Raw genomic sequence first — 17,138 nt, 5'->3', positions numbered from 1 at the left:
ACACACATATGTTTGTTTTAACACCATTTTTATTGTTTCAGATGTCAAATGCATTTTCAGAAATGCAGTGGGAAAACTGAACACTGTAAAAAGCTGAAATATGAGGACCAGCTCCCATGACGTCTCAAGCACCCACACATTCCATAACAGGATCAACCAGGAGTCCACACTGCATCCTGGGATATGGCACGTAGAAAACAAACCCTGCATTTCAATTCTACAACTTTTATCATGAAGGGTACACGCATTAACTACTCTGCACTAATTTTTGCTTTGATGTAACAGCTTTGATCCTTTCCCCAAGAGTAGATTAGGAGTATTAGAGTAGGAGCAAGTACACTTCAGGTTAATGTGGAGAACTGTGGCCACAGGCAAGAGGCGGGCGAGTCTCAAGTCTTTCCAAAGCCAACTCTCCATCCTCTACTTCAGAAGTGAACTTATGGGTTCCACCAAACAATGTAATTTCAGAAGAAAGGAGAGAAGATGGGAGTCATTTGAGGAAAGACTTCAGATTCAACTGAGAACTGACAGAGAAGCTGGATCTAAACCAACCCCATAAGCTGTCCCCCTTGCTATCTAATGGAGATGTGGGCAAGTTAAAGATGATATAACACAATGACCATTCCAAATTGACTATTTCACTGATGTGCTAAAATGATGGTCCATGCCACCGACTACAAAAACATGCTAATTCAACAGCACCATTGACTTGCAAAGTTTGCTACATTCAAGTGGAAAATGACCAAACTCACTCAGATCTCCACAAGTATGTAAGGGGAACCAAGGAGTTGATTTAGGGCTGAGTTTACAAACAGAGCAGAAGAATGGGCACATGTATGGCACTTTGAACATATCCGAGATTCCTTACACTTCAGCCGAGGCACTGTGTAGCACCGGTGACCCAGACGTACACTTGGGTTCATCTCAAAAGTAGTTTCCTCCTCCTCCTCACCTACACTCACACAACTGAACTGAAGCAATCGATGTTGAATTCAGGACAGCGCAGAAAATATTGATTCTCAGATTTTCTCATCACCTCCTAACAAAAAGGCTTTTTTTCTGTTCAAATTGTATCAATTTATATCTGAATACTGTGTCCTGATTACAGCCCTGACATTACTCCTTAATATTAGCTCAATTTATCCACTGTCTGCAGATTAGCATAAGGTGAAGGAGGGGAGGCACAAAGGAGAGGAAACCACTTGAAATTTTAAAGATGCACATGAAGTGTGACTAAACAAAAAAGGCAACACATATGCAAGGCAACCTGTTTGTAACACCATTCTGGTAACTGAGAATACAAGTATTGGTAATGACGTGACATACAGTATTTCCCCTCCAGTTGTTTTCACCCTTAATTCTGCACTCACCCATGGAAATGAAAGCAAAGCATTGGTGAAAATGCTATTAATGGAAATCCTGTGCTGTCAAATCCATATGAGGGCGTGCTGACAAGTACATACTTGTAGGGGGAGAAGGGTACGAGTCCTGGGACGTACCAACAGACATCTCTATTAGCCACATTCATTATGTTGTCTGCATCCAATCCATAAAAAAGGTGGACCTGATGTGATATGGTTGTCAATTCTGTTATGGTTTTAGCATTCAGGCACAGAGATTAAATAAAATAAACAGTGATTGGATGACCTTAAGGAAAACAAATGCGTCATAGGGCTACATCATAGGAAGAAAATTTCAACATGGCCATGCCCATACATGAACAGACATCAGTAACAGGCAGAGAGTTAACTCTATTCATCACCTAGCTACAGCAGATGTCCTTCAAAAGTTACACGTTGAAGTGTCCACAACCAGGGCAGGGGTATAACACGAGGTGAGAAACTGGGTCGAATTGCATTTAACATTATTCCAAGTGGATGCTTTGAGTTTAAGGATGCCAGTGACATACATCTGGCCTGAAACCAATGCCTTCTCACATGTTGTAACTTTGTAAAGACGGGTGCTGTAACTGCCTTCTTGGTAGCCACTGCTGTGAAAAAAGCAGATACTCGTACTAAAATACAGTAACAAAATGAATGAGGAAGAATACAGCATTCTCTACAGAGGCAGTGGATAGGAGTACCTAAGGTGTTGTTTCTACAAACTGATCTAGAGTCAGAGATTTTATTTTATCCGACCTGATGGTTAAAACCACACGTTGAGGCCCTGCTTCAAATTGGAGTAAAAACGTGTTGAAAATGTTAAGAGCAGTAACCATTATTTACAGCCCTAATGGGTTAGCATTAATTGCTGCTATGAAAACCTGCAATGCTGACGTTCAAACCACCCTGCTACCCCAAACAGCTGTATCAATGTCACTGGTTCCAGATTTAAGCTTTGAGGGCCTCAAAGTAGAATAATCTGATCATGGATCAGCATCTAGGCACGACTCCTTCCTCTGCTCTGAATCTCTTCTGTGGATGACTAGGTGTGCAAACGATCTAACAGACTGACAGAAGCCAAATCTAGTCCGTGATTGGCCATCTGCACTTTAAAACATCTTTGGCGGAAGTCACCTCCTGGCATTCCCTGACTTTCCTGTCGCCTAGCAACAACATAACACAACATACTGATGTTGTCAGCGTGGTAATGCCCGGCGTAACTCGAAATAGTATACAAAATAAAAATATTCTTTAAATAGGTATATATAAACATTGCATGAAAAATAGAACCGTATCAAAACACAATTATGAGTTCACAGTCTGTCCCTCACCCTCCAAGCATCAGCACTAAGCATCTCCCCTGGCCTGCTGCTTCCACTTTATCAAGCCTTCACCCATCTCCCCTTGACGTCCAGAGTTCTCAGGTGAGGGGCAGGTAGTGGGGAACCATCGGGTGCCTTTATTGTGACTTGAGCCCCAAGCTGTTGGAGGAGAGCGGGTAGGAGTAGGCTTTGCCTAGGACAATGCGGTCTCGGAGCAGTTTAAAAAGGACATAGTAGTTGCAGAAGAGAATAAGGCCCAGGGAGAGGGTGTGGTTCCAGCGCTCAGAGCGCAGCAGAGAGTATAACTGGTACAGGACCACACTGGACTCAATCCAGATCAACAGGTTAAGGATCCGCAATGGCTTGTGGAACAGGAACTAAAACACCCAAAGACAAGAAGAGAGGGTCAGATTGGAAGAACTACAAAAAGAACGAACTACAAAATAGATAGAAAGCCACAAATAAAACATTTGATGTACTTCTAAGTGAAGATTTTATAGTTTACATCTGCTCTCAATATGTTCTAAAGCACAAACATGCACAGTTACTCACATAAAACCTTGCATGGGAAACATCGGAGGGCAGTGCCACATTATAGGGCCCTACTGCCTTGTATAGACAGCGGCTGTGTCGTACCAACACCCCCTGAGGCCAAATGGTACTTTCTGACCACCTGCAAAACACATAAACACAGCTTTGTTACAGATACTAAGAAAAAAACACCACACATTCATAGACATGTGTGAGAGTGTGATTTTATACTCGTGTGTGTGTGTGTGACCTGTGTGTATGAATGTGTGCACAAAGGGCCACTCACACATGCTGAGGCGCATTGCTGTAGGAGCCGTGCTCTAGTTTTTGCCAGCGGCCCAAGTGTGCTGCCGAGCGATGAAGCAGGTCGCAGTAGCTGGGGGGCAGCAGCTGGCTCATCAGCATCACAAACGCATTGATCCACACCATGATCAGATGCTCACACGACCAGCGCATGTCATAGTACTGGGTACTCTATGGGAGTAAAGAGTGTGTTAGAGATAGGTAAAGTCACACACACACACAAAAACAAACACGAGTACAAGGTGTAGGCAACATGAAGGGTAGGGCTGGAACTAACGATTATTTTCATTATCGATTAATCTATCGATTATTTTTTAGATTGGTCGATAAATTATTTAGTTTATAAAATGTCAAAAATAATGACAAAAGCAGAACCCAAAATATTCTTAAAATTGCTTGAATAACAGCCAAAAAACGGCGAAGTATTCATTTTATATTGATACACTGATACTAAGAAAAGCAAGCAAATCTTAGCATTTGTGAAGTTAGAACCAGTAAATGTTCGGTATTTTACTTGAAAAATGACTAAAACAATTAAATTATACTTAATTTTCTGCTGATCAACTAATCGATGAATCAAGTAATTGTTTCAGCACTAATGAAGGGTAATGAAATGATTGGGTCTGGGGAGAAAAAAAACAAATACGAAACTTTGTAGGAAATGAATAGGAGTTGCGTGCCCATTCAAACTGAAATCCGGAAAAAGATGAAGTGAGAGATACTGACCTTGACGAAGCAGAGAGGCAAGAAGGCTACGTAGTAAGCGCTGAACAGCGAGTTGAACAGCACTTCCTTGATTCGTCGGTTGAAGTCACTCTTCAGCTCCTCCACCTCGGCGCGAATCAGCTCCGGCGTGTGCGAGTGTGTGTGAGGGGGGCAGGTGTGCGTGGGCGTGTGGGGGGGGCTGGCGAACTGCTCTCGGAGGTTCTCTCGCAACAGGAAGAGGAAGTCGCGCGGCCGAAAGAACGGAGCCTCCGTCAGGTCGGTCTGCTGGTGGTCGGCTGGGTAATCGCAGTCAACCGGCGCCGTTTGGCTCTTACCTCCCTCCTGGTGGAAACAGCAGAGCGGGACGTACACGCCGAACCTGGGAGGGAGAGTGAGGACAGAGAAACGGAGCAATGAGATGTTTGGTTCGAGGTGGGCAAGGGGGCGGGCCATGACTTCTACGGGGGGGCGGTGTGTGTTGGCTCTGCGTATGTGTGTGTACAGTGTGTGTGTGTGTTTGGTGGGATTGAGAGGAAGGGGGTGTGTGTGTGAAAGACTCACGGGTATCCCAGGAAAAGGAGGTTGAGGACAGAGTGGTTCTTGCAGAGGTTGACCAGGGTCCAGCAGAGCACCCAGCCACACAGGGTGAGCAGGCTGAGCCGGGCTGCAATCAGAACCACATAGCGGACCAGCGATCCTCCGCCGCTCTGAGACACCTGGGTGGACACATGGCAGAAGCGCTCACGGTTAGAGATTCTGTAGCTTGAAGTGATGTTGAACTTTGCTAGTACCTTGGGTTGTGTGGCTTCCTGGCCATGATATAAGCCCCAAAATCGGCGGTTATTTATCGGTTGCTCCTGTGCTCCATGAGAGGGGATTGGAGAATTGCGTTTTTTTCTCTCTCCATTCACTGCCATCGTATGGCGGAACAGGTCTCAAAATCACACTTCCTCAAAATAAACAAACGCGAACAAAGCAGATTCTGACAATATATAAAAACTAGTCCTGTGGCTGAATTGTGGTTAAGTGAGTCACTTTCTTTATGTTTATTAAACCTTTCAGTTTGAACAAGTGTAACACCAAAATATTGTCAGAGGAAACTTATGCCGATGGAATAATATAATAATATGTTTACCAATAATTGGAAATAGATGAAAAAAAAAGTGAATGGGTTCATTTCCCACTGGGGCCACCCATGCTAAAAATGTATACACTCATGGCACTATAAGGCTCTTCAAATAAAAGCATCCACCAAATGGCATATGTTCATGTGGTATGTACATACAGGTCTGTGTGTGTCGGTGTGTTTACCTCTGAAACTATAGTCCAAACGAGTCTCCTGGCCAACATGACTGTGATGAAGATAGCCAGGTGGTAGTCCATCAGATGGAAGTTCTGCAGGGACACAGTTATCATTAGTTTTCCCATGAAGAAGACAATTTAGCATTGTGCTGTTTCTGTACCATCTAAAGTCAGAACTAAACATGTTCAATCAAAATCTATCATGTTGTGAGCCTAGACGTTCTAAATAGACAGACCGAAATTTGTGAACTATCATGAGGTAGAGGTGGAAAACGTGGAACATAAGAATGAGGTTCAGAGGTCCATTGCTGAAAAAGGACTTGAAAGGACATTTTTTGCCAAAATGTATTTTAGGGTTAGGGTTAAAGTTTAGGGTTAGTGTTAGAATCTAGGTCAGGCATTTACTTGTGATCGTTAATGTCAAGGGAAAGGGAATGAATGCAAGTAAACAGGACATCTTCATAACTACAGCAGTGACGTGTGTGTGTGTGTGTGTGTGCTCACGAGCGAGGTAGAGGCAGCAGGGTGGCTGTAGGGGTACCACCAGACTGTCCTGTAGATGTTTATGTACTGGACAAACAAGGCCACCAGCAAATAAAGAAAGAGCAGGAACTCAAAGAGCAGACTACTGTCCAACGGCAGCTCAGGGATCCTCGAGTGACGGACAGGCTCCGGAGTGATGAGGGCCGAGAGAGGCGGGGCGGACAGACCCACCGAGTTACTGCTCCTGAAAGAAGGCACAGTCACACACACACAGTCAATACACACACACACACAGACAAAATCAGTTAGAATAGAGTATCATTACTGTTTTCTGTTTCTAAAACCTGGCTGCAGTATTAAGTGTAAACCTAATACCTATTAGACCAATCACCAATCTCTTATTTAGAGTAAATGTCAGCCAAAACCAGTCAGTGACTTACTGAAACATCCCCATCAAGACACCCTGCTGCCAGTTTTTATAAAAAGGAGGACACCCGCCTCAAAGTCTTTTCATCAAAATCATGTTTGTCTTTACTTAGACAAAATGTCGGCTCTTCATGCCGTCTTATATAGCTCAAATATGCATCTAAAACGAATCTAATCTGATGAAAAGGTCTTCGGTTTGTGCCTGCGTTGGTATGCCATCACTGCAAAACATTTGTGTTTTTCAGAGGAAGTGGTTTGCATGGGGAGGTTCCAGAGTTACCAACAGTTAAGACTGCATTATGGTCAACTTCTAGAAATGACAAAGCTGACATTATTTCAGTATTATTTGGGGCGTGGCTGAATTCGGTTTCTGAAACAATTTCCATCCAAGCAGTCAACAAAGTGGCAGTATTATTGTGACAATGATAGAGAACTTGAAATTGAGGGCGTTTTACAAGCAGTTTGGAGGAATTGGGAGTTACTATGCAAGACCATTTCAGTTCAGTTTTTCAGCCAAGGCAACAGATGACACTTATGATGTTGCAGGAAAGATGGGAAGTTATTGCTACCATCTGGAGATGAGCAAAAAACCTGATGACACTAATACAAGCCTTTAACCACCAACCACAGTCTTAACTACTTGAAGTCTGATACTCCAGGCTTGTCACGACACAGAATGATATGCATGTTTTGCCCAACCACATGTTGCAGAGGCTGTGCGTGTGTGTGTGTGTGTGTGTGTATACCTGTTCCTGAGGCCTGTGCCATTGCTGAGGTTGCCTCCAACCAGAGTCTGCAGGGACGGCAGAGCAGAGCGACTTAGCTGCTGTCTGCTGGGACCCCTGCGACCTCCTGGCATGGTCGCCAGTTACCGTGGCAACCACGGACTCTGCCCACCAACCAACAGCCACTGGGACTCCTCCCCCTTCTCCTCAATGAGCCACCGAACACACCCAGACCACTGGAGAAGATACAAACAGAGAGCACCGAGTTAGTACATGAAAACACACACACACACACACACACACACACACACACACACACACACATTAGGGAGAAATAAAAAAAAAGACCAACAAACCTGAGTCAACATTTACAACACTATACCCAAACATCCTGAGGCCTCTTTAAGTATAATTAGCCAATAAATCTAGCCAGAGGTATTTACCATAGGAATTTACTTACACTATGCAGCAACTAATGTGTAAAACACAAGTGAAGTGAAGTTATAATATAAAGGTATTTAAGAGAGGAAGAACTAATGCCGGCTGGCCTATTAGAGCATTGTGTGCGGTGCCCCAAACAAGTTTTTTTAATTTGATTATTATAAAGTCAATATATTTGCCCTGCTCTTAGCACAACTGTGTTCTCTCTTTAATATATTAACAGTTGAATTTGTCATTTCATGATTTGTCTAGTTTCCTTTTGGGGCATTTGTTTTTGCTGTCAGTGTGGCATTTGACCAATAATTCACCATCAAAAATGTATATAACTCATCCTGGACTGTTTTCATTTAAGTGTCTCCTACATTAATCATGCTCCATTTGTCTTTTTTAAAGTTAAATATCACCTTCACATTATATTATTATATATTTTTTTCCAGTCCCTGCAATTAGATGATAGTGCACTTTCTTTTTTTTTTTTTTTTTTGAGCATATGAACACATGAGAAGTATACAAATGGAACCAGGGCCCTGTCTCACGAAACGAGTGTTAGCGAGCCAATTTTGGGCTTAACCCTGGCTTTTCAGTCTCACTATTAACCATTGTAGATCACCATGGTAACCTATACAGTCTGAAGATGCTGTGCAGCAAGTCTGGTGTCAGTTGAACGTAAAATGTGGGAGGAGTTAGGTTTAAAAAGTTTTACAGTTTTTGATCAAATCACAGTGAATAGACTCAAAAGTGACTACAGGTTGTAGTGAAGCACAGTTTCGTCACGTTGACAGTGTCACTGTGAAAATTAAAAGGTCTGTTGCATGTACTGCTGATTAAGAGGTTTTTAAAGTTTTACATTTTGATTGATTCCTGTAACGCCACCATGAGGACTATTGGCTCCAGTAATAGTCCAAGTGTAGTCGGTGTTGTTTTGCATGGGACTGGACCGGTGTGCAAAAGGGACAGCAGAGCTGGTCGGCCCCTAACTATCGCTCGACAGTTTAGTCAAGCTGCAGTTTGGGAGCTAAGAAACTCAACTCTGAGGGGAATACACAGAATTTTATAGTGTTGAATTTATGATAATAAAAGGTAATTTCTATTACTACCACTGGTTAAAGGTTACTTCTTCCTTATGCCAACCAATAATAATTGTTAAATGTACACTTTAAGAAAAAGGTGAACTCCTTCTTTTCTGGTCACAAACACTCATTATTCTCCAAGGACTCCTAACCTCCCATTATCTAAGAGATAGAGACAGCTGCACATCTGAACTCCCCCATGCCAACATTCAGCCTCAGGAAAGAAAGAATGCAACTCTTGTGCTCGTAAATATATCAACTATATCAAAAGGCATCTTGAGTTTCAAAATCTTTAAATGGTACAGCAAACATATAATACTGGGTGGCAGTCTTGTGCTAGGCACCCATAGTTTGCAAACTGGCTAATATATAACGTCAAGGGTAAAAAATGAATGAATACAGTCTCAGAAGAAGAGGAGAGTTGTTATCACATCTGTAGTTGTTTAGCAGTGCTGTTCCATCTCTTCAGCACTTCTGCTTCCACAAGCGGATATTTATTTTGTCCACCTTCAATACCTTGTAAAGCAAACATTTACGAATATATGTGTGGTTACTAGAAGAGACAGAACAATTTACCACTGGTTTCAAAATTTGAGAAAATAGCCAATATCCAATATTAAGCTAAATTTACTCCAGTCATGTGCAACCCACAGCTAAATGAAAAGGTTCATGCCTGTTCTCTGGAGGTTGTCGAAAGACATCCTGGGAAATGTAGGAAATCATTAACTGAAGTAAAAGTAGATGAGCCAGATTGAAGGAAAGTGGGTACAACAAAAAAGGTAAATTACAACACTTTATCACAAATTAAGTCCTGGGTTGCATTAACATCACCGATGGATGATGTATGACATGGTAAGCGTATCCAAGGGTGGAATTTTCCTTTAAAAAGGACATTGGCTCTAATCTATAGTGCAATGAATTAAAAAGAAAAAAGAAAGAAAGAAAGAAAGCAGTAGTTTGTGTCCTGTTGACATTCCATCGGCATCTTGTGACAAAAAAATGCACATACATCTCTTACATTTCTCTATGCTGACTTTATCACAGAGTTATCCGCCTATTCAGAGTTGAGGCCAAGGCTGACAGACTGTCCTGTGTTGCTTTGCTTCCTGTCAGGCATCTGGTGTTGTCTAACATTGTTTAAGCTGCCTGGCAGCTACCTGCTCTCGCTTGGCTTCCTGAGAGGCTTAAGGTGTCACTGCGCTTATTGTTTAGCAGCATGTAGTTAGTATCATTTTGTTCCTGCTGCCTTTGAAGACTCATTGTGAAATGCAGTCCGGCAGGCCAATGCTACTTGAATTGTTAATATTTCAGCAGTGACAGAATATGAAGTGTGTTCTCATAATTACTATAGCTAGTGATACACCAAAAAACTCATGTGAATTACCGACACTTATCCAAAACTTTAGCTACTAGCTTAGCTAGCTAGCCAGCTAACTGCAGCTCACATATCTCCAAATCAAATCATATATCAAGTCATATGAGGTTTTTCACCCCACGCTTTCACTAAAATGCAAGGTTTTGTGCCTAAAATCATGTTACAAACTTTTGGAATTTGTTTTTTTAAGATTTCACAAGCAAAGTGTGTAGTCTGTGGCTTTTTCACTGGCTCAGGACTCATGTGGAGCAGAGTGTTCATCACTTGGCTCTTTGCAGAACGAGGCGTGCTGCTGAATGTCAGCCTTGTAGGAGGCCGCTGACTGACAGGCCTTACTGAAGGAACAAAAGTCCCTTAGGCACAAAAAATTGTGTCCTCAGTGCGCCATCTTGCCAGGAATTGCAGTGCTGCTCCTAGTATTGAATTATGTTACACCCCAGCAGTTGGGAGAATAAGTGCACCTCAGCTAGCACCTAAAAGGCCTTATGGGGCACAGATGCACACTGACTACTTATTTTGACGCCAAAACAACAGAGTGACATCTGCCACTAAAGTCTATTTACCTCATAGCTAAAATGACAACTGCAGCGTTAGCACCGGACAGTGTGAAAGCTATGGTAAATACATAATTCGAGAAGCTAAACCAACAAGAAAAGCTCCACATCAAGCGACTTGGCCCGTATAAGCCCGACATAAACATCCAGCAACAGTCCAGTGACTAATGGAGAGTATGTGTCTATACCAGTGTTTTCAAGGAGCTGGTATTAGGAAAAGTTGTGTCTAAGTGGCTGTCCCATTTGCAGCACAGCCTTTTGTTTCCCTAACCTTCCCTTCAGTTCTGGGAAGGGAAGTTGTGGACTAAAATCGGGGCAATGAAGCAGAGGAAAAGTTTTGCTTTGGAAAGAGTGAAGAAACATGAGGTTAGCAAAGCACACATTGAGGCATCATTGAAATTGTCCACATTAGGTAGAGCTATTACAGCTAACATTGCCACCCAGCTAGATGAGGCCTATCATATTAACATCAAGAAGCAGAACAGGGAGGTTGACAACAATCAACGTAGTTTAACGACGTTGATTGCCTGTATCAGGTTCTGTGGTGCTTTTGAACTTGAGGGGGCATGACAACACAGACAATACAGAAGTCCCAGGACTTTCACAGAGGCCGGGGGATTTACAAAGATGCTCAAGGACGAGGAAGTGTTCCTCTTCCTCAACCTCAACCTGTCACACCATATCCTGTTGCGTGTGGATTTTCTGTTTGCACACCTGCAGTCAGAAACACTCACACTGTCAAAGCACAAAAGGCCATCACCACATTCACTGATGCCATATTTAAGGTGTGGGAGTCGGTGCCCTCTCTCGTGGAGCAGCGCTCTGCCACAGACGGCAGAAGAGGCAGATACAGTGAAGAATGCCAAAAACAGGCATATAAGGTAATGAACTCTATCACTTGGATTAGGCCATGATCTGCTGCATCATGGAACAAAAAATAGGCTACATTTTGCTAAGCACTGATAACATTATACCCTATGTATTCGTCATATATAGTCAAAGTGGCATATAAACTGATTCAAGAGCATTATCCCCCCAGAGGTGTGTGACCTGATCGTCTGCAGAGGAGCGATAGATCATATCACCGCTGCCACCTAGCTGCAGAGCGATTACTTCAAGGACCATCCCAAGGCCTTCCCACTGGCAGCCCTGCTGGCTACTGTCAAACCCTATCCGACGCTCGGAGAGTCACGATTACAACCGGAGCTGTCACTGATCTACGGCAACCTAGTTTCAGAACTGTATAAGTGCAGTTTCCCTGCTTAAGTTCACGCTGGACAACAATCTGCAGGAGGTGTTTGCAGAGACAGTCACTTCATGTAGACAGATTCTAGGGATAATGTCTACATGAAGTGATTATCAGAATGTTTTAACGTTCATTAAATTAATAATGTAAAACACAGTCAATATAACACAGCTAACTGTGATGGTATGAGACCACACTGACCATCATTTTGTAGGCTCAGGCATAACATGGTGACGCCCTGCCAGCTTCAGCACAACATTAGCAGTTATTAGGACAGTTACTATCATCACCAAATTGAATTATGGATTATATGGGGTATAAAAATATTATCAATATAAAAAATAACAATCAACTACTGACGTTCTTCAATTGTGAACACTTGATATGGATTTAAATTACTGAACTGTTATTTGTAATTCTAGCTGTCCAAGTAGTTATGTTTCACATCCTGAACGCTTATTTGTCCCAAAACACTATCGGTTGGCAATTTTTACTGAGTTAGGACGCCTCAGCCTGTCCTTAATTCCTGTGAAGGTATGAGTACTTACATAAATTAGAAATGTTCATAACTAGCTTTTATTCTTGTGCTTCAAAGAAGGGCCAGATTTGTGTCACTCTCAAAAATTTCAATTTCATACTCTGAGATGTTTGATAACTCCCTTGATAATGTGGAACATTGTGAGATCAAGTCAAGTTTATTCATATAGGCTAGCCCTTCATCACAAGCATGGACTTCACAGAGAACAAGCCTACCGAAATAAAATGATGCAATACAGTATGCAACAAAATAAAACAAAATACAAGACACAAATTAGTATGTTGAAATGACATAAAAGACCTACCTATCCTACCAAGCCGATCCTAGTCTACCCGGCACCAGCAGCCTCAGACCCTCAGTGAAGAAAAAATCCCAAGAAAAACCTTATATGCAAACCTTGGGCGGGACGATTCAGGACGGCTGAGTGTGCAATAGGGGCACACTCAGTAAATGATGGCCCACTTTATATTTGTTTTGCTCGGCCCGCACTTTTTAGATCGCTTTGGTGGCGTTTAGTCTTTGCGTAGTTTTACTATTTCCACTTGTTTTGATTCATCTCAACACACTGTGTAGCCTAGTCCTGTAACAGAACTGTTTGGTTATTTTGATTAAGTAGACTGGATTGTTTTATTAAGAGTTTTATGTTTACACAAAATTAAAGTATTTGTCTAGAACCTTGATGATGACGGATGGTTGGCCTTAAGAGTCCTGCATTCTAGGTCACTCTGCCAGCAAAGCACATTTTGCATACTTCCCTTTTGTTTGACAGGCTATAAGCCCAACTTATTTTGTAATAGGACTTCACTCTGAATTGAAATCCTCAAAATGTTGTCTTTAGTCTTTTTCTGTTGACTGCAATAGGAAGTCTATTTTATGCATGTTTGAAATTGATATGAAAGACCTTTTGTTGCACATTGATCTATTTTACAATATACAAAACTGAACGGCATCTTGACTGAGTCTGTGCTTTCATTTTCTGTTCTTGCATCACAAGCCAAAGACCGCTGGTGCTGCTAGATATTGGAAAATACAGTGTTGACAAATGACCAATTACTTACATACACTACGTCAGTTCTTTTGTTTCTTTAACAGCGGCAGGTTTGTCTTTGTGTTTGCAGACCAAGAGGATTTATGAAAAAAATCACAGCAGATAAGAACAGGCTTAATTAACAAGACTGTACCTTATTTTTATAATCTTGATAACCCCAATGACTTGGCTACACTCAGCCTGAAAGCTACAGTAGGCAGCTGGTGAATGTTGCTGCCCGTCTTATGGTGCTGCAGATTTATTACACTATAGCCTTATGTTTGCTAAGGGACTCATTTGCATGGTAGTATATCATTCTGTTAGAATTGGGCCTCTATGTGAATGCTCACCTTGGATTATGGCACAAGGGATAGTAAGATCATATCCTGTGTATTGATAAATGCTTTTTACAACAGCAATTCCTGCCTCTGTGATAAGCACAAAACACACACATCCTTGCCACAGATGGCAGCATCTCCGAATGCTACATTCATCCTTGATAGCTCTCCACACTTTAAATGCATTGGCTAGAAAGAAAAACTATGAAAAATTCCCTCTGAACTTGTGTCAACTGTAACTGAACTCGAAAAACCAATTACTTCATGGACTACTCCAAACCAATAGGTTTACCAAGGGAGTAATAATGTAGCCTTTATATACAATGTATCGAATCATTCTTCCTCAATGGGCAAAAAAAAAACTGGCTTTTGTAGTCCCGCCCACTTCATCAGCCAATAATAGCGTAAATAATAATAATAATAAAACTTTATTTATATAGCACTTTTCTTAACAAAGTTACAAAGTGCTTAATAAAAAGAATTAAAAAACAACAATTAAAAACAAAAGAAAAACAAACAGAGATCATGAAACAGAGGGGAATAAAATGAAGTTACCCAAAAGTATAGACTGTCAAAAGTGGGATAATAAAACACAGCAACATATCAAACATTAATAAAAGCTTTCCGATAAAAGAATGTTTTAAGAAGAGATTTAAAAGACACTACAGATGTCGCCTGTCTGATCTCGACAGGCAGACTGTTCCACAGTTTGGGGGCTCTAACAGCAAAGGCCCGGTCACCTTTGGTCACTAGCCGAGACCTAGGAATAACCAGCAGAGCCCTATCCACCGATCCAAGTGAACGCCCAGGCACATAGGGGGTTAATAAGTTATAAATAGAAACCATTGACAGATAATATCCAAGTTTTCGGTATCAGTATTTCCTTATACTGATATAACCTATGGAAACTGATGGTGGTGATTAATTCAGCACATTATCACCATTTTGTAGTTGCACTTACTATCAAAGCCGCATCTTTTCCACAGGAAACAGCAGTTATCACACACTGCACTGCAAGGCACCAGGTTAAAACTAAAAGTTGAAAGTCAAACGCGAAAACAGGAACTGAAAGCAAATAAACTACAATGGAGGGATGACAGGACGGCATGGCATCTTGTGGAAGGAAAGCCTGCGACGTATCTTTGCTAAAAAACTTTTCCAGTCGTCACATCCCAAAACTGCTTCTAAGTATTTTGTAAAAGCGAGCAACAAAGTGGAAAAGGGTCGCGATGTTCTCGTAAATCAAGCTGTCGCGAACACATTTGTTGACCTGAACTTTTTTGTGAAGTGTTGCGTGGCTCTCTGGGAGACACTTGTTAGCTATGTGGTGTTTTGCAGAAGCTTGCTAAGGCATGCATTTAAGCTACCGTCTGGATCATGACATCATGCACCGCTGTCATTTTCCACACCAGGAAAACTTGGGAACACACTTTACTAAAGAGATAAGTAACCCGGTAGCTTGCAGAATCAGACACAGCATGCTCAAACGCTTCAATAAGCCACCGCTACTCACACAGCATCGACAACATACGGAGGGTGAACTAAACGAGGATGCATCAGTCAGTTGTGTGGCTTCCAGGCTGGCGAGTCCAGACAGCAGCGAGCATTTCTCCGCCTTCCAGCCTCGATATCCTCAACTGCACTTCTGCTGCGGCGAGCTGCGGTGCCGCCGACGGTGTTGCGGTGCTGCTTTCACTCCGATTTAAAACACAAACGGGTTTAAAACTTAGCCCCTGGGCTGGATGAGCAACAGTGTAACGCACTGCACAGAGACCGACGTGGCAAACCTGCACCTCCTCTACTCGAGCGTCATCAGCGTGCGACTTGTACTATCGGCTGCACAGTCGCAGTTGGGCAAAGCAGACCGCTGGCCTGGAGTCAGTTCTGCTTTTATGCTTTTAATACACTGATGTGCAGTCCAGAAACTTTTATAACTCATGTTAGTTTATTGTACTTTTTATACTGCGAAGACTTAAGTACATTTTTTATTCATGTTCTACTGTTACAATTTTGCCATATATTCATGGATGGTTATTTTTTAAGATTAATAACCTGCCTACTCTCGAATCTATATGCTACATATTCTTTATTATATGGACAACCGTCAAATGAGTACATGATCTAGTGAATTTAATTATAGTCTTGGGTACATAGCCTACTGTATTCATGGTTGTATTGTAAATGGAGAAAGCCTACCTTCTCTTTTTTTATCAGTTAATTCAAAACTTACTTTTTGTCTGTCAAGATATATATACAAAATATTCCAAGCCATGTCTCAGTATTTTCTCATTTTCCCTTATGAAAAAAAACTATAATAAGTCATTCTTTAATCATTTTTGAAAGTATACAAATAATGAGGCTTTTACATACAATGTATCCCATCATTCTTCCTCAATGGACAAAAAAACATGGCTCTTGTAGTCCCACCCACTTCATCAACCAGTGATACTAACTAAATAGCAAAGCAGATAATTTCCAAGTTGTCAGTATCACTATTTCCTTCTACTGATATAGACTATGAAACTGATACCAGTGATTAATTTGGCACACTATCACCATTTTGTAGTTAAACTGTTAAGACTATCAAAGTCGCATCTTTTCCACAGGAAACAACAGTTATCACACACTACACTGTAAGGCACCAGGTTAAAACTAAAGCTGAAAGTGAAATGTGAAAACAGGAACTGAAAACATGAGAAATAAACTACAATGGAGGGATGACAGGACAGTATAGGACCTCTCTTGCTTAAGTGCAAAACCTTTCCAACTGTCACATCCAAAACTGGGTGGACAAGTGTCAGGATACTATGTTAGTACCACAGACACACTGTAAGTTCATATAGGAATATACTAGTCATTTTTCATTGGAGTTGTGTTTCTGTAAATTGCCACGATAAAACCAAAAAGAGGGAAAATAAATGGCAACCCAGAGCACTCTAACACATTTTCAGCTTGTGGTAATATCTTCTGAATTAAAAAAAAAAAAAAAAAAACAGCAGCCCACACCCGTTGCAGGTCACCTGTAACTTTATTGACATTACTTCATTTCCTACAGGACATTTACCAACACCATGTTATAACTGTATGCATTGTGTCTAAAGATAATTAATTTAGCATATAGTACATAGTTCCCATAATAACATCACTTCATCATTGTCTCAACATAGGCTACACATTATAATGGCACACAGATTTTCCTTCAAAAGATTAATAAAAAAAAAAATACACAAGTCACTTCAAGATATCCAGGAGATATGAAAAATAACTACTTACAAAATGAATAAAAAATGCCAAAAATTAACCTGAGCATTCACAAGAGTCATGCTATTCATGTAGCATTAAATAGTGAATATAACATCAAATGTTAGAG

At 41.4% G+C, this 17,138-nt stretch overlaps 1 protein-coding gene across 1 annotated transcript; it reads right to left on the bottom strand.

The window, feature by feature from the left end:
* Positions 1 to 11: 11 nt before the first annotated feature.
* tmem39a (transmembrane protein 39A) lies at positions 12 to 15,561 on the bottom strand. The gene is made up of 9 exons (XM_071914995.2): positions 15,282 to 15,561; positions 7,201 to 7,415; positions 6,050 to 6,272; positions 5,555 to 5,638; positions 4,805 to 4,959; positions 4,265 to 4,622; positions 3,522 to 3,709; positions 3,257 to 3,377; positions 12 to 3,081 (listed from the first exon to the last, which is right to left on the bottom strand). The coding sequence occupies exons 2-9, from the start codon at positions 7,311 to 7,313 to the stop codon at positions 2,842 to 2,844; spliced, it is 1,482 nt and encodes a 493-aa protein (XP_071771096.1). The 5' UTR covers positions 7,314 to 7,415; positions 15,282 to 15,561; the 3' UTR covers positions 12 to 2,841.
* Between the last annotated feature and the right edge of the window lie 1,577 nt (positions 15,562 to 17,138).

This window comes from Centroberyx gerrardi, chromosome 1 (genome assembly GCF_048128805.1).
Source record: "Centroberyx gerrardi isolate f3 chromosome 1, fCenGer3.hap1.cur.20231027, whole genome shotgun sequence".
Taxonomy (NCBI): domain Eukaryota; kingdom Metazoa; phylum Chordata; class Actinopteri; order Beryciformes; family Berycidae; genus Centroberyx; species Centroberyx gerrardi.
This window is presented reverse-complemented; position numbering and strand designations above follow the sequence as displayed.

What these genes read in the sequence shown, in the direction of transcription:
- tmem39a (XM_071914995.2), bottom strand. Translation starts at nt 7,313, where the DNA reads ATGCCAGGAGGTCGCAGGGGTCCCAGCAGACAGCAGCTAAGTCGCTCT. An exon ending in AGCAATGCGCCTCAGCATGT is followed by an intron (nt 3,378 to 3,521) that starts GTGAGTGGCCCT and finishes TGTGTTTTGCAG; the next exon opens with GTGGTCAGAAAGTACCATTT. An exon ending in TTTCCCATGCAAGGTTTTAT is followed by an intron (nt 3,082 to 3,256) that starts GTGAGTAACTGT and finishes TGGGTGTTTTAG; the next exon opens with TTCCTGTTCCACAAGCCATT.